Genomic DNA, 24,973 nt, shown 5'->3' on the forward strand with positions numbered 1-24,973 from the left:
GAGCTATCTGTGCCTATATTATATATTCAGAATAAATTACCTAAGAAAATATACATTCATTGTGTGAAAAGTTATTACTTCCATTGAGGACCTCAGTGATACATAATGAAAAAACTAGTGCATGGTCCGGTCGTCTTGGACATATTTATGCATCCGACCATGTGCGAGTTTCTTCATTATTTGGTCCCTTGAAGATGGAAGCAGACTGGCCTCCGAAAGTTTGGAAATAAAGTCTTATTTTTTAACATGTTTCACTGATGTTCTCTATGGAAGTAATGTATAGAATATGATATTCTGTTTAGTTTCTCATCTTTGCAAGAAATGAATCCACTTTTGTTAGTACATTTACCCTTCCATCCTTCCCTGTCCCCTCGTAATGTACTGAATATGATAATCTCATTTATTCATCTTTGTAAACAAAAAATAATCCACTTTCGTCAGTAGAATATCCCATGCTATCCCTCCCTTTCCCCTCCTGCCAGTCCCTTCTCATTTCCCTTCCCCATTCCTCTTCCACACCTCTTCGGCCTTTCCTTGCATTTCTCATTCCTTCCTTCTCTCCTTTCCCCCAACGCTGATCGTTTATCGCGCATCGCAGCTATTTATGTACGGCGGTGATTTCAAACCAACCAGTCAAATTACTCTTATCAGTCAGCCAATAGCGATATGACACGTGGTGTTTCCGGGTTGGTTTTGTGACATTAAAGAATGACATCACAGCCGTTGATTGCAGCTGTACTCATCATAGACGCTCTCTTTTAACGAAATTCTTTTCCCTGATTACCGGATGGTTTTATAGTTAGTTATGTTTGTGATTCAATTTTTTTTTAAGTTGCGCAAAATATGATTTTTCGGTATTATTACAGAATTCACAATAATCACTTCGTTGGTTTTGCATTGCAGTTTTCAGTTAAAGCAAAAGATTTAAGGTTTCTCAGAATGTCGTATTGCTGATGACGTCAGGGCTTTTGAATCGTTCGAGGGATGACGTCACTTATTACCGTTATTAAAGTAAGGTTGCGTAAAGCAATACCTGTCGGGTTTTTTTTATCAAAATTATATAAATTTCAAAACGTCAAAATTCTATAAAAAGTTATGTTGCCAAAGATACGTTGATTTTTGTGATCAATGTCTCATGTTACCTGTGATTCTGAACTAGAAAATGTATATTGACATCGGTGAAGCGTATTTCAACAATTTGAACGAAATGGTTTTCTGTGGGGATTCTCAGAATGTTAGAGGGGCTGTGATGTAAAACTAAATGATTTCCAGTCACTGGGAAACCATATTAATTTGAACAAATAACTTTGTCAGTTTTGATATATAAAATGGAAGATTATTTATACATTAGTGAATAATGAAATAGGCTCTCATTTGACTTCATGCGGTCACGTGTTAGTGATGTACCTTGCAGAGTTAGGTGATGTTCTTATTGATCAATAGGTTGATGGCGCTTCAATGATTGCGCTTTGTTTAGGTCACTAAAGTACGCAGGTATTTTAGACTTTTTGTATTGTTTATATTTTGTAAGTTGAGCATTCTATAGCCTTTAGCCCAGTGTAATTTACTGATCTAAGACCAATATCGCTGTATACTGCCACATTAAAATTTTGAATAATTTATATTTTGTGAATAAGTCACAAATAATATAATTTTTTATGTTAATGAAACTCTAAATCACTTGTTAGTTACTTTAATAACGTTTTTCTAATCAATCATTAATAATGTTATATTTTTTCCTAATCGGTATGTAGTTCCTCGTTGTTCGAGTGATTTGCGTGCTCGGCTACCAGTCCGGTGGTACGAAGTTCGATTCTCGGCTCGGCCAATGCGGAATCCGAAGAATTTATTTCTGGTGATAGAAATTCATTTCTCGATATAATGCGGTTCGGATCCCACAATAAGTTGTAGGTCCCGTTGCTAGGTGTGACCAATTGGTTCCTAGCCACGTAAAAATATCTAATCCTTCGGGCCAGCCCTAGGAGAGCTGTGAATCAACTCAGTGCTCTGGTTAAACTAAGATATATTTAACTTAGCTTGTATCGCTTCCCTTGCTTTTTCGATGTTTTACTTCTATGTTTCTAAGAATTTTTTTCATTTCATTTGTTGACGGCGAAAGATCAGAAATTCACCTTGAAATGCACTTCATATATAACTATACTCAGGCTCTCATTACCAGTAGGGCCAATAATCGTCCAGCACTTCCCTCTCACCCTGAGCATCCCTTCTTGAATCATTTTGAAGGAAAGACCATGATGGCAGTTTTGCTGGCTGACGTCTCCACGTGGTCGATACAAGTTGTTAAAAACTACGTCAAGTTCCTCCCACTCGGTGCCAGAGTCCGCAGCGCTGTTTTTGTCTAATTAGCCGCTGGGAAATTCCTTCCAGAGACTTCTTAGATTCGTGAAAGAAAGGGGTAGGGGGCCCTTGTAGAGGGTTAGTACCATCAGTGCACCTCGTGCGGTGCACTTGTATAGGCATTACTGAAGGTTCTTTGCGGCGTGCCTTCGGCCAGTAGCTGCAACCCCTTTCGTTCCTTTTGCTGTATCGACCTCGTTTCGTTTTCTTTTTCTTCCATCTTACTTTCCACCTTCTGACAACAATTGGTTCATAGTCCAACTGGGAAGTTTTCCCTCCTGTTGCACCCTTCAAACCTTTTATTGTCCATTTCCGTTTCAACGCTGAATGATCTCAGAGGTCCCAGTGCTTTGGCCTAGATTCTATATTCAGTTTAATTCCAGGCGTAGGGAGAGTGACTACTTAGCGGGCGTTTTCCAGATTGCTATTCCCTTTAAGACAGGCTACAGCTCTCTCAGTATGTCTGTCTGTCTGTCTTTGTGTTTACCTATCTGTTAGGGAAACATTGACGTTGACAATGATCAGATACCGATGGCCAGGACAGCGCCGCTCTCCCCTGCGGCATTGTTACAAACGGAGCACTTTTAGCGCTCTCTTTCTCTCTAAACATACAAACGCACGATTCCACGCCTGTCTTCCCAGCGGTATTCTTACTGATGTAGAAAATACGAAAATGCTTTCATTGTGTCAACGAGTTGTGCGTAGACAAAGGAATATCATCGGAGCCTCATCGAGCAGATGCGTCTTACTCTTCGCGCTTCTGCTAAGAGGATCTCTTGGGTATTTGAGCTGAAATCGGCAGTGTATGAATCGGGGTTTCAATTCTAATTGGAGCCTCGCAGAACAGGTTATTTGATGCCACAAGTCTTTAACTCATCTATGTTCAAAATGATGACGATTGCATCGTGTGGTGAGGATTTCATTATCAGTAATGCTCTCTCTCTCTCTCTCTCTCTCTCTCTCTCTCTCTCTCTCTCTCTCTCTCTCTCGTCTTTATAACCGTTCAATATTGACTTTTAAACACCAAGAGGAATAGGATTCCCTGTGATAGGCCTTGTTGACAATGTCGTTTGTTTTATTCGTCAGTAACTGCTGAGTTCTTTGTTATTGCCTCCTTTATCATTATTGCTCAATATTCTGAGGGGAGAGAGTAATCTTACTCTTAAATCTAGTTACTTGTATAGACTAAAGATGCCGTATGTGCGTTTGCCCGCCTTAGCCTGAGCTCCCCTCTGGCGGACACGATGAGGAGGAGGACACGTCAGCGATTCAGGGTCAAGATGGCGGCTTCCAGCAAGGCGTTGGAGTCTTCAACTTTAAAACTTTCCTCTTCTATTACTGACTGACCCCCTTTTTCCCACAGTCCCATTGATCCGTCCCTTTCACTCCCCCCATTGTATTTCTGCTGATGGTCTGCTTCTGCTGACACTGCTTCTGCTGGCATTTCTTCTGTTGCAGAGACGATGACAAGCTCCCTTTCTTTCGATGTTATCGAGTGCTTTGGGCACGTCGCGTCGCGTCGCGTCGCGGCGCCTCTGTTTTCTGAAACTTCTCTCGGAACTTGAAGGGCGTCAGTGGAAGTAGCCGTGGGCGCGCTGACGTAATAATGCTTCGCAGTTTTCTTTTTACGTTCTCATATTGCTCGGCCGATGAGGTTGTGTTCTCATTTATGATACTGGCTGTTACTCGGCGCTGAGGTTGCTAAGTAACACCGGAACTGTGTTTGCAGGAGTTGCGTACATCGTCACTTCCTGTATCCCGGATATGTATGTATAATATATATATCCCATATTATATTTATTTATATGGATATGTTATGATATATATATATATATATATATATATATATAATATATATATATATATATATATTATTGTGTGTGTGTGCGCGTGTATTGCATTAGGTCAGAAAATAGTTAATAGCCTCTTTCTGACAAATGTCCCTTTCATTTTGTTACATGATCTTTCCGATTTAGAGAATAATTTCGTCCATTTGGTTATGATAAATAGATCTTTTCTAGAAGAACAGACATAGGTCTAGGGAGGGACTTCTGTAGGTATTTTTCTTCAGTGGGCTTATATAACGTGATCTCCGAGCTATAGCTTTTCTGTGACTATAGTTGCCATCCACAGAATGGAAAACTTTGTTAGAGTTGCGTGTTTCAATTTTATGATATATATGCACGCAATGACTACTGTGAAGTGAGAGGGTCTAGAAATTTAGAGGCCCTTGAATCTAAGGCCGTGGATGTATGCTTAAAGAGGAACAAACATTCATCATGACCACACAAAACCAAGACGCACTGGCTCACACAAACATGCACACACGTATACTCGAGTATATCACACACACACACACACATATATATAGTATATGCGTGTGTATGTATATGTATATTATATACAAACACTTCTAAAATAGTAACCGTTGCTTAAAGGTAGTTGTTATTTTAAAAAAAATTTTTATGACAAAAGTAGTGTGATAAAAAAAAATGCAAAAGAAATGGTACATCGCTGTAAAAACAACTTTCCCAGTTGTATCTCCTGATTTCCCCTTTACTCTGAAATCCCGTGGGTTCTTGAGCCAGCGCAAAGGTCGTCCTAAGGACTACCTGCTCACGAGGCTACGGCTCCTGCTGGTCGTAGCTCACATAAGTGCCCTGGGGGAATCCGAGTCCCCTTGCATGACCTCAAGGAATAAAAACACAGGAGAGTTAAAAAGATAAAGAGAGATGCTGCTGCCAAAGAAATAATGTTTATCGGTTTGATAGCGCGTTTGCTGTCTTTTCTGGAAATTACATTGAATCAATGTAGTCTGTGTTCTTAAGATGTACTTATCTGCCAAAGTATGATGATCTTCAGATCCCAACAAGAGATTCATTTTTGGATATGAATATCTTACCATGTGAACAGAGAACTGCAAATATGTACAATTATGATTATTTAAATGTTATGGATTTGTCGCCAGTCAGGGCAGAGTGATAAAGTCCTGAAACTCGGATCTTATCTGAATGACAGGGAACAACTACATGGCTCTTGGTAGGAAGATGACAAATGCGATGCGGGTGATTCGGCTTTCCTCACAGCCTTCCTTCAACTGCGTGGCCGAACTGTGAGACGAAGGTTTTGTCTTAGTTTCCCCTCAAGTCAGATTTAACATTGACGTTCTCTGGCGATGACATCACGAGACAAACGCGCTGCAGTCTGGTGGTGGCCTTATTCTGCGACAGCTGAAAGGTGAAAGCATGCCAGCTGCTGGCAGACTCACAGCCGAAGATGAACTAACGCATGATTTTTCTCCTAGACTTTCGCTGTGTTTCGTGAAACGTACAAAGTCTTGAAAACGAGATTGCCCTTTTTAAGTTTTCTGTAAAAGAAAACTATTGAGATGGTCTCCTCCGCACTTTTTCTTTCGCCTTCAGATCGTAAAAACTACTGAGGCTAGAGGGTTGCAAATTGGTACGTTGATCATCCACACTCCAATCAAACACCAAATTCCAGCCCTCTAGTCTCAGTAGTTTTGATTTCATTTGAGGTTAAACTTAGCTATGATCGTAATTCTGACAAAACCATAGGACAGGCCATCACCGGGTCTTGGTTGACTTTCATGGGTAGCAAGAGTTTATGGGCCGTGGGTGGGGCCACCACCGGACAGAAAACTCGATTGCGCCGAAGAAATTTCTGAGCAATTTATTTAATACACCTCACTGAACAGTAACCGAAATGTGTGTCAGCTCCACTTCGAGACACGATCAGATTGCCAGTCTCACCAGGTCGAGGTCGTGTAAGAATCGAGACAGGTGTCGGGGGACTTCAGCGCGTGGTGTATCACGGCGGCCTTGACACAGGGCTGTCACAGAGGCCCACATTGAGAGGGAGTCCTTATTCAGTGAGCATCTTCTCTGGCGTACTAAAGTCATATAATTCCCCTGTAAATTTTACCATTAAAAAGATGAAGGATTTATTTCGCTCACCTATTCCTTCAAAACCTTTCTAGGCAACAAAAACATAATATACATTTCTCTTGCTTCTTTTCGTGAAGTCTTCTTCATGATTAAGATTGTTTCTGGTGCTTTTTCTAATTTACATTGAACAGAATCTTAATTACACATCAATTCCAAAACACCAAATATTCCATTATTTCAAAAAATGGGTCGTTTATCCTAATATTAAATAAAAGCCTTACAAATCGAGTGAAGTAATCAGTTAAATAATCCAGGTGTCGCATGCATGTGATTGCGCAGTTGGAAAAAAAAGTTATCTTCGTATTGAGATAAGGTTACTGAAAGCCTCATTCTACAGTCGCCATTTAACACAGAGAGCCCTTTATAAAGGGAGACTGCCCAAAGGAGGTGTGTCCTTAACGGAAATCGTTCAGTGTAAAGGTTTAGGTTTATATAAGTGATAGAAGAATAGAAAGAGCATTTGGCAAACGGTGCTGTCTGTATTTCTTGAAAATATTTAATCTGTTTATTTTGGTGATACAGCAAATGATCAGAAAAGTATTCAGTTAGAAGAACATTATCAGCAGATAACTCATCTCAGCTTTAAAATAAGTTGAAGATTCCAGAGCAGTAGAGTGAACCCAAATGAAGAGAGAAGTTCGTATTGTCAATTTTCTTAGTGTTCCTTGCTTTGAAATTCACTTTCTTTTGCTGTTTTCGATGACGAGCTTATTTCGACCAAAGGTCATAACAAGAAAAGGAAATTTGTAACTAATTTTTTAAAGTTTTTTTCTCTTTTCTTTTATAGCGCTATGTGAAGAGGGTCGAAGATACCTACACAATTGTTTAGCGTAGACTTGTTAAACATTCTCAATCTCGGAGGTAAGACATATTTGAACTGAAAATAGATCGCTTTTTTGTTTGTATGGTGCTTTTACGTTGCATGGAACCAGTGGTTATTCAGCAACGGGACCAACGGCTTTACGTGACTTCCGAACCACGTCGAGAGTGAACTTCTATCACCAGAAATACACATCTCCGACCCCTCAATGAAATGGCCGAGAATCGAACTCGCGGCCACCGATGTGGCAGGCAAAGACCAAACCGGAAAATAGATCCCGTTTCCAATTCAAAGTGAGCAACAGGTCACTGAGGAGTAGGGGCTGTGGGGGAATGCTACAGAATTGGAAAGGGACTGAGTAGGAGGACAGGAGCATTGAATCTCTTGGGAAAAATACGAATATTATCCGGCCAATGAAAGCCGAAGATTGTAGGCTTTTCATTAGGAGAGGTTAAAAGGTCGAGACGGCAGAAAGGGAAAAGTTGGAGTTTCTTAAGAAACCGAAGACTTTTACAGAAAATGGTCAGAATTCTTTATATTTTGTTCTCTCTGTTTTTTCTCAAATGATATACTAGAGGTCAGGTGATGACATGTCTCTACAAGAGAACTTTTCCTTCCTTCCGAATTACAGCGAATACGGCAGATTAAAAGGAGGAATTAGCAGCAATAGAAAGAGAAGGCAGTGATGACATAATTATGAGTCCACTCCACCCCTCCACTGGCTGGCCGAAAGGCAAGGATGGTGCTGACCAGCAGCGTTAAAAGGAGTTAAATTTTTAACAAAGGTAGAGTTCCTCTAACTGAGGTTCTGACGTCACTATAAATTCACATCGCATGATGTGTGCGTCGGATTTCACATGTTAGGTATAGCCCACGTCTTGCTATATTTAAAAATCTAGGACTTATTCTGAGGCAATTATGCAATATAATACTTCTCGTTACAAAATCAAATAACCTGTCAGACCTAAATGTTGATTTTAGGTATATTTTGCGCATGCGCCTACTCCTTTCGCATCGCTGCAAAGAGAGAGGGAGAAGAGAGAGAGCAGTTCCAGTTAAGCAGTAGGAGCATATATCACGTCTTAAAGGGAATAGTGTATTCGATTCGCTTGCTCTGACATCGATACAGGCTATTGTTAATGATGTCCCTCTGAGCTGTGGTGTGTTCGCCGTACTTTTATTTGCCCTGTTCAACGCAGCCGCTGTCTGTTTCCCTCTGCTATATATATGTGTGTGTGTACACCTGTCTGTCTCCGCCCGCACACACACCATATATGTTGTGTATATGTTATATATATTATATTAATTTTATATATATATATATAGATATATTATATATATATATATATATATATATATATGTATTTATGTATAAAAGTTCCAGTGGTTCAGTGGTTATAGCAGTCCTACCAGCCAGCTCGAGTCCCGAGAGTTCCCCAAGGGGGCAGCTTCGTCCCGTTTCCTGAAAAATCCATGGCGCTCTTATTGAAATACAGAGAATTATAGTATATTTCATAGTCAGCTATGGTGGTTTCTAGTCTGGGTGGAAAAGTGTATGGGAAAGCAACCTGACCTCCGTAAAGACATGCTGACAATGGAAACGTTCGTTCCCTCTGGGGTTACCTCTCTAAGCCCCCAGTGAGGGAAAGGCGTTGTTCACACACAAACACACGCACTAGAAAACCAAGTGTTCCGATCGATACTTCAGTCTTGACGGGTTAGGAAATAGAAAGGTACAGACTGCGACAAGTATAAATACACAGTATATGTTGTTCGCATGTGGGGAGTAACGGTATCGGGGTTGACATAATATGACAGTTTGCTTGTTGATCTTGTGAGGGATGGAGGTCAAGGCGTTGACTGATTGACACTCATTAGCATGTATGAAAAGGGTTTACCTGGGGTTTGATCTATTTATATCGCATATTTGAGGACAGAATACATATTCGTCAGTATTGTCAGCCGTTCAATATTGTTCAATAGATGGTGATGGACTCTTAAATGTAGTGTATGTGTGTTTGTTTGTATGTATGAAAAGTAGCTCTATCTTTATACAAAACTGAAGAGAATCGGCGGAGTTACTGGCAACTTCTCTTTTCAATGGAAAAGCTAAACACTTCATTTTGATCTGTATTAACACTGACAACTGAAGTATTTTACACGATTAAATCTTATTCTCAAAATGACTTGTCTGTTTGTCGTCGATGGGACAGAAATGAAAGACTACACAGGGAAGAAGAAACTCCGTCTGGAGAATTTTCAGGGAAATCTTAGCCCGCTTGACTCTGGTCGGCGGTGACTAGAAATCGCAGAGGGCCGACAGGTAAGCTTCCCATGGTGGGAAAGCCAACTTGATTGCCTTACATCTGGTTTTATCGAATGACGCAGGGGCTCCTGCAGAGTTTATATTATGGTTACCTTGAGTTGTTTCTTCTTCGAGTGGCTGAAGAGATTGGACTTGTTGAAGCCTTTAGCTTCCGCCGAAAGGTCTAGTTTTTTTGCCTTTATTTATTGTGTTCTGTTATGGAATGGAATGGAATGGAATATAGGATTTAGGCCAAAGGCCTAGCAATGGGACCTACGAGATCATTCAGCGCTGAAACTGAAATTGGGAGTAGAAAGGTTTGAAAGGGGTAACAGGGTGAAAACCTCAAAGCAGTTGCACTGTGAAACAATTGTTAAGAGAGGTTGGATAGCAAGACGGAAGAAAGGGAATATGAATGGAGGCAGAGTAAAAGGAATAAAGGGGGTTGCAAACTATTAAGCTTTAGTAATGCCTACAGTTTACCGCGTGATGTGCATTGACGGCACTACCCCTGTACGGGGTTGTGGTCTGTTATGAATAAATGTATTGGCATAAATTAATGCGAGCCTTGTACTCAAGAATGGATTTTTTTTTATTTGATTTGTTTCTTTTCGCTTCCTTTTGTTGTTCTGACGCCCTTTTAGTGTTCAGGAAGTAAGTCCTCACATAATGAACGGGGGCATCAACATGACTAAGTGGCATTTGTTATTGAAATTCCCTTACTTTGCAACCACATTGAAATTTAATGCAAAACAAACTAAAAATCTGGGGATTTCTTTTTAAAATGCATTTTACTAAACTTCTTTTAGTGTAATTTGATTTATGACAATATTTGGTTCCGAGGGCTCTTTACATTGGCAACTCTGATGACACCTGAAATTGACCACTATATTTAGATGGTTTAATATATATTTTTTGTTTAATGCTTGCAACAAAAATATGGCCGCTGTAAAATCGCCATTCGTTCCAGTGTTTGATTTTAAGTTGGGACTCCCTTGAAAAACATCAAGGACAATACGGAATGCTGATTGGTATATTAAAAAAACACACAAACACATTTAAAACTTTCACGTGAGTTTGATTGATTTGTAGTCGTTTAATCACGCCATAAAATCCCGGATGACGTTTGGTGTAAATTTGTTTGATATAAAGTTCATACCTATCCTCATAATCAATACCTATCCTCATAATCAATACATATGGATCGCAGAGCTTATCATTCTGTCTGTTTTTATACAGACTTGCGTGCTTACAAACATACACAATTACTGGTCGTCTAACATTTATTTTATTCAGAAATGGTGTTTGACTCTCAAGCACGTTTTGGAAAGTTATGTCATTGGTCATGACATCAAGGAGTCAAAAGGCTTTATTAAACCAAATTCCGTTCTCAAGATTTCTCTCCTCTCCTTCCACATCTGACGGGTCTAGTTGAAGGCACCACTTCCGCCCCCGTTCCCTGTTCACTTCAAAGCTTTGCTTTTCTATTCATCAACGGCCTCGTTCTGGTTCCCTCCTGTCATGCTCATTCATCTGCGGATATTGGATGATTTTATCGCAATATATCCTCTCCTTTCGCTTTAGATATCTGTGGAAACTCTCTGAAAGTTTCGCTGAATCTCGTGAGGTGATTTTTATATACAACTTATTTGTATCTCTGAATGGGGCAGACGAAGCTTGTTCCTTCTCACTGATACTACATCCTACCTTCCCATCACTAAGAATTCGAAAATTACTTCTTTTCTATTTGCCATTATTTTGTACTTAGAAGTAAACAAAAGCGAGTTTTGGAACGATAACGTCGTCGGCTATAAGTCTACTGTTGTTGAGGATGCCAACTGTTTTTCGGCTTCATATGCACTTTTCTGAACACCTCCTCCAGCCTTATGCCTCTTACGTGGAGCTTATTTATGGAAGCTCTGCACAGCTGTTTTAGACTGCAGTGAGCCTGATCTTGGGTAACTTAATGATAGTTGGAAATTTCCTGGTTTTATATTATATACACTTGACCTCTCAAGAGAAAGCTGGATTGGTATTTATACAAAAAATGCTGATCCAGCTTTCTCTTCCAGCTTGGATTTGCTTCTTGTTCTCTATAATGTCATCCTGCTTGCTCTATAGATAATTCTTGGAGCATCACTCACTCGAGCTCCTTCAGTGTACGTCTTCATCACTACCACAGCTTGTGTGTGGAAACTGGGAACTCTGTAGTCAGTTGGTTTCATAAATAATACGACATTCACATGTAGATTATGGAATTCTCTTCTGTTTGCTGAATAGCATTTCGTGGTTCGTTAACATAGTTATCAAGAGCAGTTGTAGAATCGTACTTGTCTCGTTCCTTTAACAATGAAAGATATAGACATGTACAATATAATACATACACACACACACATACACATAAATCCTCATCATTGTCATCATCTCTGCCAGCACTATTCAACGCAGAGGGCCTGTGTGAAGTTTTACCACTCGTCTTTGCGTTTCATCTTCCGCAAGGTACGATATGTCAGTGCCTTCAGAGCGTTGCGTTTCTGCTTCTTAGCGAGCTTACCTGGCCGACCTGGTAGTATGTAATACCTGGATTTGATCCCCCGAGCTCAGGGTACGAGTACCTGCTGGTTTGCAGCTTGACACCTCTAGAAGCAAAGGCTAGATACACAGTCGAAGATTGTGTCCTTCCTCAGAAAGAACACCAGAGATCTTTGGCAACTGAATGCTTTGTCTCCTTGCCTTCAACTTTGGACTCTTGAAGGGTGACCTTTGTTAATGACCAGGAAGCAACAGGAGGAGGAGTCACAAGTCAGAGTCAGTAACTATGCTACATGCTGGTTTGATATCCGTGTGTGTGTATATGTATATATAGGGTACTAATCTCTTTATAAACCCTATCTGTCAGTTATACGACCTTTCTTGTATTGTCAATTCCTCATGTAAGTCAGTTCATCTGCTAAGTAAAGGACGTTTGAACGTCGAAAGATCTTGCGGTAACTCCGTTGTTTATTTTCCCTCGTGGCTTATACCTTTATATATGTATGTGTGTATTTATTATACATACATACACATCAATGTAATTAATATATATTTATATAGAGAGCGTGTGTATTTTAGTGTTGTACCTGTTTGCGTACGTGCTAGACATACCTTCATGCAATGGAGGTGAATATAAAGGTGTGCTCCAAAGAAAATTAGGAATGGACGCTACGTAGTGGGATGCTAGTGGAAATAAAGGAAGTTATAATCGATGCAAGTTTCGTGATGTTCAAAAAGCGCGAGGAACCGCCTCGCACTCCAGCATTTCGGTGTGTCCACACATCAGGTATTAAGGTTTGCTTGTAACTGACAGGGTGTAGATCCTCTCTCTCTCTCTCTCTCTCTCTCTCTCTCTCTCTCTCTCTCTCTCTCTCTCCCTCTCCTCTCTTCTTCTCTCTTCTCTCGGTCCCTCTCGCTCTCTCCTCTCCTCTCTCTCTCTCTCTCTCTCTCTCTCTTTTACACGAAGTTAAAGAAGATGTAGCTTTCGAAGGCATCGACCCTCGGATATGGCGGAATATTTCCCGCTCAATTCTTTTTCACCAACAAAGAATTGGGAAAGTAATGTAAGCTTAAACCAGTCATATTTTTACCAAAATTCGATCATCCTTCAAGATCGGTTAGGGCAATTGCTCCTTATGGAAATTAGCTGTTGAACTGTATATATTCAAAGTCTGAAAGCTGAAACCAGATTCTGAATGAAGGTTTGGTGAAGATTTTTCTTCACTTTAGCTCTCTGCAGGAAGCTTTGGTTATCACTGACTCGATATCATTATATAATATCATTCAACAGTCCTTTGTTCGTGGTTCTGACATCTGAATTCTTTTTGCTTACTAGCGTTTACCTCATCATTGGAAAGCGTATTAATATGCCAGAAGACAAGAACGTCATGCTCTTAGTTTTCTGTAAAAGAAAACTATTGAGATTGCTATTTGTGCCTCCTCCGCACTTTTTCTGTCCGCCCTCGGATCTTGAAAACTACAGAGTCTAGAGGGCTGCAAATTGGTATGTTGATCATCCACCCTCCAATCATCAAACATAACAAATTGCAGCCCTCTAGCGTCAGTAGTTTTTAGTTTATTTAAGGTTAAAGTTAGCCATAATCATGCGTCTGGTACCGCTTTACGTAGGTGCCAACAACACCGGCCACCACCGTGCCGTGGCTGAGACTTTCACACAGCATTGTATGCTGTACAGAAAACTCGATTTCCTTGATGCAATGTTTACTATAGTAGAATCACATCAACCGTGCATTTGATGTCTAGGCCAGTCCCTTATGACGCTCCTGATTGACTGTTGATAAGCCAGTCACAGGGCTGGAAACTCTCAGTCATTCTCGAGAGTTCACATGGGTAGGATCTATGTGCCACCTCTCCTGATGTATACGTCTTTCAGGAGAGGTGGAACATACATCCTGCTTATGTGAACTGTGAAGAGACTGAGAGTTTCTAGCCCTGTGATTGGCTTATCAACAGCCAATCAGGAGCGGCTGGCCTAGATATCAAATGCTCGGTTGATGTGAATCTACTATAGTTTTCGTTACGACGACTCTCAGTGCAAGAGACTGATTCAAACCATCGAAACTTTTATGTCTGTCAGTAAAGGGGTAATTTGTAAGATGGCTACAGGACATGACATTGAATTTCTTAGCTACATGAAATAAGAATTTGATGTTTACCAGAACCGACTAACCAGAAAAAAAGTCTCTATCGTTCAAGGCAAAATTTATAGGATGAACGTTGTATTCGTGTAAGCTTACGATCGAAAAGCCAAGCCCTTTGTTTTGAGATAATCTTGAAGAATTTATTCAATTAGAGATTCGCAAATTTATCCTGTGATGGTTATGCATGTCGTTATCTGATAATGATGGTTAACGTGGATGTTCAACATTTGTAATGCAAGTTTATGTTGGAATGTCAACATGTAAGATTATTTTCATTTACAATGGTCAGGCTTAACGTGCTATTGACTGTTCAGCTTTTGCTGAATGGTACGTCGATTAAGTCCCTACATTAAAGGCTTCTATTTATTTTATGAAATATCGCGTTTACCCCACCCGACCCCCCTGCGCTCTCTCTCTCTCTCTCCATTTAATTACTTATGTAGTTGAGATCACCGAGTAGTACAAGATTACTCATTATAAACATGTAAACAACCTCACTGCTCATCCTAAACATAATCCTTCAGATTTCACATCCAAATCTTCTCCCGGATCATTATTTTTATATTCATTCCATTTCTGTGTAGCAACTCCTTCATTTCTGCTTTTTGTTGCTGAGAACATTGTAGGATTAAGGAATAGCCTTACTGGCTTGATGGCAGTTTTTACTGTGATCAAGGAATATTATTATTAGTAAAAGTTCTCATAGTAGGCAGTGGGTCATCCTTAAAAGTGAACCTCTGATTCTTAGGACATACCATTTCCTTCGTTATAATTTATATGATAAAAACAGATGCTTTTTCCACATCACCCAGATCTTCTTTTAATGCGAGCCAGATATGGATTGTGACCATGACTACAGTAAGAGCGCCACAGTGGCGTGGTTGGTATGGTGTTTGCGTCCCACCTCGGTGGTCGCTAGTTCGATTCTCTGCCATTCCATTGAGGAATGAGAGATGTGTATTTCTGGTGATAGAAGTTCACTCTCGACGTGGTTCGGAAGTCACGTAAAGCCGTTGCTGAATAACCACTATTCCATGCAACGTAAAAACACCATAAAAGCAAAACAAGCCAAACCAACCAATTTTTATGTTATGGTGATCATATTAGCTTCATGGAGTCTATTGAAATAGCTTTCATTTCTTGAAATGTATATAGTTCTTTGTTTCCATCAGATATTTTGAATATATCTTATTTCGTCTATTCTTGATTAAAAATCTTAGTTTCCTCAATGAAAATAAAGATATGGCCTATAGTTGCACTCGTTCTATTAGCCTTTTGCTTGAACTTCATTCCCGCCGCCTTTCTTGCATCGTGCTGTCCAACCACTCTATCCCCTCAACTTGGACCTCCTTTTCTCTACTGACGGAGTCTTCACAAAGTTCCTCGTTGGACGAGTGGATTTCGCGCTCGGCTACCAATCCGGTGATCCGAAGTCGATTCTCGGCTCGGCCAATGCGGAACCAGAGGAATTTATTTCTGATGCTAGAAATTATTTTCTATATATAATGTGGTTCGGATCCCACAATAAGCTGTAGGTCCCGTAGCTAGGTAACCAATTGGTTCCTAGCTACGGAAAAATATATCTAATCCTTCTGGCCATCCCTAGGAGAGCTGTTAATCAGCTCAGTGGTCTGGTTAAACTAAGATATACTTAACTTTTTCACTCAGTAAGCCTTTTGGAGGTCGATTTCCCATTATTCAATCGAATTTTCTTCAAGAAATGAAGTCCATCAACACACACTTCTTATTGCCCCGATCCTGTCTTTTGACATCTTATTTACAGGAATGGATCAACAGATGATGATGATTACTGTTAATCCACTGCTATCATCACCATATTATTGCAGTTGCCGCAGCTGCTGCTGTCTTTGGGGCCTCTAGTGCAAATGATAAGAAGAAGAGAGTTGTCTTATCAATAATAATAGACATAAAAGTACCGCAAGGACAAAGCTGGCCCCATGAAAATAATGGAGATAGATGAGGGAACCCCTAACAAAGGCAGTGGGTCTAGAAATATATTTATATATTTGTTTATTTATTTATTGATAAATACACACACGCACACACACACACACACACACACACACACATATATATATATATATATATATAGATATATATATATATAGGTATTATATATATATATATATACATGACTATAAAATATTTCCTGTTAAAACAGAAATCCATCCAATAAAGGTAGCCCATAAGCGCACCAAAAGGGTCGATTTTACAACGTCATATTTCGAAGACAACTGTCTCCCTCAACGAGAGATAGTAGTAGTCTTCGAAATATAGCGGTATTAAATCTACCTTTAAGGTGTTTTTATGGGAGAGAGAGAGAGAGAGAGAATGGAAATGAGATGGGTGAGAGAAAATACATAATACAATAGGTAAAGAGGCGAACATATTAAGGTATGCATAGATCCGTGAGAAGGAAGAGGGGGGGGGGGGGGGCGTGAATGGGAGTCCCTAGGGAGGCCAGAGCGCAGAGTGGATCGGATGAATGGGTCGAGCCAATATTCACATATAGAAATGAATTGCCGGATGTTGAGTAGCACAATGAAAAGGAAATCGTAAAATGATGTTGAGATTAATTGCTTGTGTGGTTGAACATGGAGAAGGAGGAACGAAAGGACGATAACTGAAGAGATTAGAAGTAGTAAAATGGTTAGTCAAGGTGAAATGGTGTATCTGCGTTTTGAGGCAGCCTGGTTATTTTATGATTAAGAAGTGAGTGGAGGAGGTGGGGAGAGGGAGACCCAGAAGGGAGGGGCTGGATAGAAGGCCCGAAACCTGTACTACTGACTGAGAGGAAACGACCTCATTTTCTAGGAAACCAGAAAATGCCTGCAAGAAGGGGGTGGGGGAGCGGGTGAATGGAACAGTCAGTGTAAATCTAAAAGGCTGCGTGAACACCAATCGAATCGAATCGATTCAATTCATGAAGAATCCACACGATTCACGATTCGTCTTGATTCGCCACACTCATTTCAATGCAACCATTGACACCAAACGAATCGGCATGATTTTAATTGACTCGATTAGCTCGGTGTAATCGGCTACATTGAATTAGCGTGGTGAATCAACATGAATCGTGTAGGTTCTTCACGAATTGAATCGATTCGATTGGAGTAAACGCGGTCATAGGATGTTCGTCACTCTATTGAAGAGCGTTTGTTGAAATATAGTACAACGCTATGGAAGTTTTTAGTACAAGGGTATCAGCCTGGATTCACCAGTTGAAGTAAGAATGAATCATTTATTTATATATTTACTTAATTTTTGCCCTAGAACTACCGTCTGTTGGTGGAGACGACGTCATATATATATATATATATATATATATATATATATATATATATATATATATATATATATATATACGTGTGTGTTTGTGTGTGTGACTTGTAGCGGTGGGAGATATGGAGGCGGGAAAGCTGGGCTAATGCTCTGAAGCAGTGACGTACTACATAACTTTCGACCTTTACAAAACATGAACGGTCCCAAACGCGTATTGTTCGTGTGGGAGTAGTTTTTTACGGCCGACTTATTGACTCGTTAACATCAGCAGCGCTTCAAGAGACGCGCACCACCTGTCAGACGAGGATGGGGACCAACCATCTTATTACGGGGCTATTTTATTTCTGTCAGCAGTCCACGCTTCATTTCCCAGTATCCCCTCCCTTTTTAAAGCTCACCTGGAGTTTGCGAAGTGGGATTCTTACGTGTTTGTTTGTCCGGCGTTTTTGTTGTTCTGCCTTCTGCTGTGACGGGTGGCGAACCATTCGAAATGTAGTACACTGCGCTGAACTGGGTGAGCGGGATTCTGCTTTGTTGAAATTATCTTTTGTCGCTGGAAGCTTTTGAAGATTTCCCTTCTTCTTTTTCTTCTTTCTCTCTGTCATTTTAAATCGATCCCAGTCTTCTATATGCTCCTCTCTCTCTCTCTCTCTCTCTCTCTCTCTCTCTCTCTCTCTCTCTCTCTCTCTCTCTCTCTCTCATTTTAAGGCGAAATTAGTATTTTCTTGTCAACTTGGGTCGATATGAATCTCCGCAATCCAACATGGTCATTTCTGAAGAACTATCTAGTTCACGTGCATGACGTGTGGAAATTTGACATTTTTATGTATCGGTCCTTCTGGAAACATTCGTCTTTTAAACAGTCAAGACGAAGAAGGACTAATTTTCAAATAAACGAGGAGTGTGTGTGTGTGTCTCGAACATTTTTGTCAGGAAAAAGAGGAAATATAAAGAAAATATAAATTTTAAAGAGAACAAAGTTACCATCCCTTGTCTCATTTGTCTGTTGCCTCCCAAACACTCTGCTGTCTTTTTTTTTCTTTTTCTTTACTGCTAATTACTAATGACCGGTGTAATTCAAGGGTATGAGTGGTTATAAAAGAGATGTAAAACAAACGGAATATGCATACAAATATATATATATATATATATATATATATATATATATATATATATATATATATATATATATATGTGTGTGTGTGTGTGTGTGTGTGTGTGTGTGTTCATGAATCGTAGTATGCTTGTAGCGCTTTTTTTTCTCGGGAGCCCCAGGATCTATGAAACATATTCCATCATATAGTAAATTTAAGCATTGCTCACTTCAGAGCTTCTCTTCGTCTGGTGCCATTACACTTATGTAGTTGCGATGGACCATGAAAAGGAAAATATTTGATTTGAAAAGGTGTTGAAGTGGAATCCTTTTGCACTTAAGAACATTTCCAATTGCGAGGACAGAACACTGGGGAGTTCTCAGCACTTCAGAAAGTTGTTCTTGTCATAACCAATGTTATCTGAAAGGGTGTTGCATGTAAAACAGAAATTATTTTTAGAAACGACGAATTCTCTATAAAATTCGGTTATTTGTATATTAATTGTAAATCCAGCTTTTATTTACAGAGTGAACTTTATTGATCAGGCACATCTTAAGTTTAATTTTGTTTACTGTTGACGAAAGCGAATGGAGTTTGCTTGGAAAGTTAGAGTGCAGTTACTTGCTTCTGTTAAGAGATCTTTGCATTTAGTAAACATGTGTTCATTTATTTGACATTGCCTTACGTCAAACAGTAATATGAATTAATTAATTTCCTCTTCCTACAGCTTTAAGTAAACAAGTGAATAAAACTCCACGTATCATAGTTTTCAACTATTATATGTAATAAATCGCTGCTATAACTTTTATTTTCTCATGCATGTCATCAGTTTCATCTTGAGGTAATACGGTCACCATTCCTCTTACACTTCATCATACACATACACACACATAGAGTGTATCTGTGTCTGTGTATATATATATATATATATATCTATATATATATATATATATATATATATATATGATATATATATTTAATTAATTCATAAAAAGAAAATGGAAAGGAAAATGGAAAGGAGTCTGGGTTTGGGTTTGTGATTAAGGATAAATCAAAGGACAAACAACGGCAAAAGTATTAAGTATTGCAGGTGAGAGAGAGAGAGAACGATGTGTGGGCCGCCTAATCCTTAGGATCTCCGTAATGGTTTCTCAATCTGTCCGTTGCTGGTGGAATCTAGCCCTATTTCTGATGGGTGCAGAAAGTCATTACTGAGGCTGATGTAAATATGATGATATTATATTTTCTATTGTTTATCATTTAGTTTGAAACAGTCTGAATCAGATGAGAGACTCCAGATGTTCACTGGAACGCCCACAAATATGAATATCGATCTGCTGATGATACGGATTCCTGATATATATTTTTATACTTAAAATTTCCTTTTTGGATTCAAGTTGAATAACCTTAGCACTGACTTTGGAGAGATGGAGAAGGGAGGAAAACGATGCTGGTATTGGGAGGGAGGACTTGATTTATACTGCACAGGGGGTTTGGTCTCACTTCTGTTCTTCACAGTTTCTGGTTTTGCTCTCATTAGAAAAAAAAGCACACAGGCATGCATATATAATATATATATATATATATATATATATATATATATGTGTGTGTGTGTGTGTGTGTGTGCCATATACACTTTGAAATGTATAGCAATTTCAGCCAAACTTGGTATACATATATCTTGTCATCTGGGAAAGAATAATGTTTGGGTAAGACATCACTGGCACCAAAGGGGGATGTGGGGAGGGCGTGGGACAGAGATGAATAGTAAACATAACTGAAAACGACAGATATTAGTCACTAGTCTATAGTTTTTCAGGTCACTGAGATGAATATTGACACTCCCAATGCCCTTCAAGTCCAAGTTCAGGCCCAAAAAGGAGGGAGGGTGAAAAGGGGTGACCATAAAATTAACTAACAGATATTAGTGTCTGCTTTATAGTTTTCAAGGTTACTGAAATGAATAGTGACACTCCCGATGTCCTTTAAATCTAAGTTCAGACCAGATATATAGGAAGAGGTGGTGGGAAGGTGGTGACATCTGAAAATAACTAAACACTACTGATATTAGTGTCTAATCCATAGCTTTTGAGGTCACTGAAATGAATAGCGACACTCCCAATGCCCTTCAAGTCCTACTTCAGCCCCAATAGGGAAGGGGGGGGTGAAAAGGTGTGAAAATGAAATTTCAAAATGATGAATATTAGTATTTAATCCATAGTTTGTGAGGTTGCTGGGATGAACTGAGACACTCTCTTCAAGTCCATGTTCAGCCCCAATAGGAATGGGGATGAGAAGGTGTGAAACGTAAAATGTCAAAAATGCTGGGTAATATAACTGAAGCAACTATCTTAGAAAAGGGAGAGAGAGAGAGAGAGAGGTTATCAGCTGTCATTCAGTTTTTCCGGGCAGCACCGGGTTTGGTTAGCTATATATTATATATATATATATATATATACTATATATATATATATATATATATATATGTGTGTGTGTGTGTGTGTGTGCATGTATGTATCTTGCGTCTTTGGTAATCGCAGATCATTATGGATGGTAGGCAGCAGAGAAAATAAAGTTAGCCTAATGTGACCATGTATAAAATCTTGTTAATTAAACTTTCAAAACTACCATTTTCAAAACGCAGGATATATATGCATGGTTTTCAAAGGTATAAGAAGAATTTATTCGTTATCTTTATGTGATATTCATTAAAATTCCCCTCTACACGCATGATGTAAAATGAAATTAAGATTTTTGGAGCCAGGTGTGTGTGATATTGAAATGAAGTGAATGCCTCTCCCGCCAAATGCAATCCTTCCCACCCTTTCTGGATTAACACGAGGGGAATCACATAAGAGGCTTCGCATAAAGGGCAATACCAAGTTACACAGAATTATTCTCGCTGGCTCATTCTTGCTCTTATCAGGAGAACTTCCAAAAGGGAGAGAAACGCACCGAGAAGAAAACGCGTTTAAAATAAGGTGAAAAGAAAGCAGTAAATAATAAAGAATAAATGAAATGACGTCTCGAGACTTTGACTGTAGAGTTATACTGGCAATTGCATGGCATAGAACTAATGGGAATCTAATGTCTGGGCGTCTAGGGTAAGCTCAATCAGGTCAGAGGACGTGCTGGAATCTATCCAGGTCACAAGAAGACTTCGGAATCTGTATTAATAACATTTATATATAACGTTCATGATGTACTGCTTCAGAGATTTCCTAAAACATATGGAGGGGACCCTGGTCAGAGTTTTGTGATCTCGATTTTAAGGGTGAACTCAAAGACTGTTTCTCTTCGATGCAACGAAAAAAACACCATACAGACAAAATCAAAGACGGTTTTTTTTATCAGCTCCATTTTTTCTTATTTATTTACTTTATTTGTGCTCTCGAATAGAGTTTTATGTAATACAATCTGAAATGATTAATGCTGGATATCTGAATGAGGCAAGACATAATATTTCTTTACATTCCACTGAATCAAGAATAAGTCAACTTATGGTGGAAGCAGCGCCATTATTATAAACGAGAGAGAGAGAGAGAGAGATACTTGATGCTATATAAAGCAGATTTTTACCAAAGTTCAAGGGCATCAAGTAGCGTTCCTAAAAGCTGCAAGAGCCGATTGGCATACAACCAGGGAACTCCCGAAACCGGAAAGTATCGTCCTTTGCATGTCGATTTGCTTGTGGTTCATTCCCCTCCCTTGGCTTGATTTTCTTTTTTTCAGGATGAAAAGGAAAATGGGCATTTTTAAGAGACACCCGTGCTATTTATTAAATTAGGCTGTTCAGTATATATATATATATATATATATATATATATATATATATATATATATATATGTGTGTGTGTGTGTGGGTGTGTGTGTGTGTGTATATAATAATAATTTAATGATTTATATAATAATATATATATATTATATATATATATTCTATTATGAATATCTTTTATTATATATATATATTATATATATATAGATATATATATTATATATATATATTATATATATATATATATATATATATATATATATATATATATATACATATGTATATATGTATAGTGTGTGTGTGTGTACGAGTGTGTATTTCTTAATTTCAGAATAGAGTAAAGGAAGAGACCAGGAAGCAAATAAAGAAAATGGGAACAATTACAGAGATAGTTCATTTAGGGTTTGGGTTTGTGATTAAATATAAATCAAAGGGCAAACAACGGTAAAGGTATTGAGAAGGAGAGAGAGAGAGAGAGAGAGAGAGAGAGTGTGTGAAACCTTGATGTCACTCCCTAAATGGAAACATCTGTCCAATCTAATGTTCTACAGTCTACAGTTTTGTCTTGCCATTAGTGTGAATATTTGTTTTCTTTAATTATTGAAATATGAAATCAAGCATGCCAATATACCATAGGCCTGATATCTTTTCTTTTTATTTCTGTAATTTTTTTATGTGTCGAGAAATCCTTGAAAGCCGACAGCCTCAGCTCTCAGTTCTTGACCACATTTACAATTATTCGGTGAAGGCAAATAGATATTCACTGGTTTCGTTGTTGTTGTTGTTGTTGTTGTTGTTGTATGGTGCTTTTACGTTGCATGGAACCAGTGGTTATTCAGCAACGGGACCAACGGCTTTAAGTGACTTCCGAACCACGTCGAGAGTGAACTTCTATCACCAGAAATACACATCTCTCACTCCTCAACGGAATGGCCGAGAATCGAACCCGCGACCACCGAGGTGGAACACTAATACAATACCAACTACGCCGCTGAGGCGCTTGTTTCGGTTTGATCTCTCCCGTAGCAATGAGCCCACCCACGTTAACTTCTTGGTCTCATCGGCAGTTGTTATTTATTGTTTTTGCTTTTGCTCTCAGATGTCATCCGAAAACATTTCGCGCTTTCGTTTAATCTGAGATTTCACAGTCACGAATGTAGACAAAATAGTCATTACTTTTGCTGACATTTCGTTTGAGGAGGAAGTATGACCTAATGTGTAGGAGGAAAGGCAAAGAGCAGCTCTCACTGTTTGAGTTACAGTCGAGTTCAGTATATTCTTTTTTTATTAGTCTCTTATTTATATAAATAATTCATTTACTTTTGTATTTATCTAACTCTCTCTCTCTCTTGGTAAAAGATGTTAAAGCTATGTTTAATATACGTATTATCAACAAAGTAAAAATAAAACAAAAGAATTCAATTATCCAATAGAGAGCCTCATGAGTTCTTTGACGTCACGTAATCATCTCCAATCCTTTCTTGTTAGCTGTTGAATGAAGACAAACTGAATGTAAAGCGAGTCTCCCCAAGTACATCCATCCTGAAAGGACTTCCCTGCAACCTTCATCTGAGCGCCGAATACAAAATAGGTGTAATTGCGTGTGAATTATTTTGAAATCTAAAGCTTATCGCTTGTAGGAACGCCATTGTAGTGGCAGAACATTCTTTACTTGTATTTGGTCAAGTACTCGATCGCCGGAGTTTTTCCAAAAAATGCTCTAAAAAGGGGGCCTTCTCATAGGAAAGACCATGTTACCCGCAAAGTTGACTAGAATACATAATAGTAATGACTTGCAAAGTTTTCCTCGAGTGCAGCCCCTCGCCAAGTTGGTGGAGGGAACTTCGTGTGTGTCGAGGCTGACGACTCCTGTTCCGAGAAACAGCCTGGACTATTGGGACGAGTTCCTCAGGACGTCCGGCTTGTTATGTGTATGGCCTTAACTACAGTAATACATTTACTCGAGTGATTTTGAAGTCTACGGTTAATGGAGTTCTGAGGGACCTTAAATTGAAATTGTTACTCGCAAACCTTTTTCTTCTGAATGAGTCGGAATTTTAGTACACCGTATAAAATAGATTTGTTCATCTGTTATGTAATATTTATTTAATCCATTACAGCTTTTCCTCTCCCTACCCCCACCTCTCTCTCTCTCTCTCTCTCTCTCTCCGACGCAAGACAAATCAATTAATACCATTTTCTTTCCAGGTCACTGTACCGAAGCAGCTGCCACAGGACGACCTGAGAAATCCCCCACCTACTGAAGGCAGGGATACTAACCACTGAAAGGGATTTCCGATGAGTGATGGCGAGACAGTAAGAAAAAGAAATTGAGTTCACTGTTCTAGGAAAAAAAAAAGTCAAGTAGAAATAGCAGGAAAGATCTTCAACTAACACTATCCTTATCAGTTGCGAAGTGAAGCACAGCTACCAAGATGCTTAAGTTCCGGGTAACTAACAGCATGCGGGCCAGAAGGGCGGCCGAGGCTCAGCGGAAGGCCCTCGAGGAAAAGGTAAAGGAGGGTTTTCGTCTTCGGTTCTTTCTATGTTCTGTGTTCTGTGTTGTGGCTCGAGTCTTCTTTGTTTAGGCATTTTTCGCGCTCAAAAGGAGCGCGACCTCAGTCCTAGCTTTTCTGCTGTGGCTTTTTCTTTCAAAATA

The 24,973-nt window shown here is 39.2% G+C and overlaps 1 protein-coding gene across 6 annotated transcripts in view; it reads left to right on the plus strand.

Moving 5' to 3' along the window:
- LOC135212701 (histone H3.v1-like) overlaps window positions 1-24,973 on the plus strand; it is a 72,484-nt gene that overhangs the window by 40,011 nt on the left and 7,500 nt on the right. For 2 of the 6 annotated variants that reach the window (XR_010313969.1, XM_064246387.1), the window contains exon 2: window positions 24,523-24,827. Coding sequence is in view for 5 of the 6 variants with exons in the window: in XM_064246387.1 (XP_064102457.1) it covers window positions 24,750-24,827 (78 nt within the window). In the remaining variant the exon portion in view is untranslated. Of the gene's footprint in view, window positions 1-7,110; window positions 7,185-24,522; window positions 24,828-24,973 lie in introns of all 6 variants that reach the window. The other 4 variants (XM_064246390.1, XM_064246392.1, XM_064246389.1 and 1 more) reach the window with 3 other exon arrangements.

Source organism: Macrobrachium nipponense, chromosome 41 (genome assembly GCF_015104395.2).
Source record: "Macrobrachium nipponense isolate FS-2020 chromosome 41, ASM1510439v2, whole genome shotgun sequence".
NCBI classification, from domain to species: Eukaryota; Metazoa; Arthropoda; class Malacostraca; order Decapoda; family Palaemonidae; genus Macrobrachium; species Macrobrachium nipponense.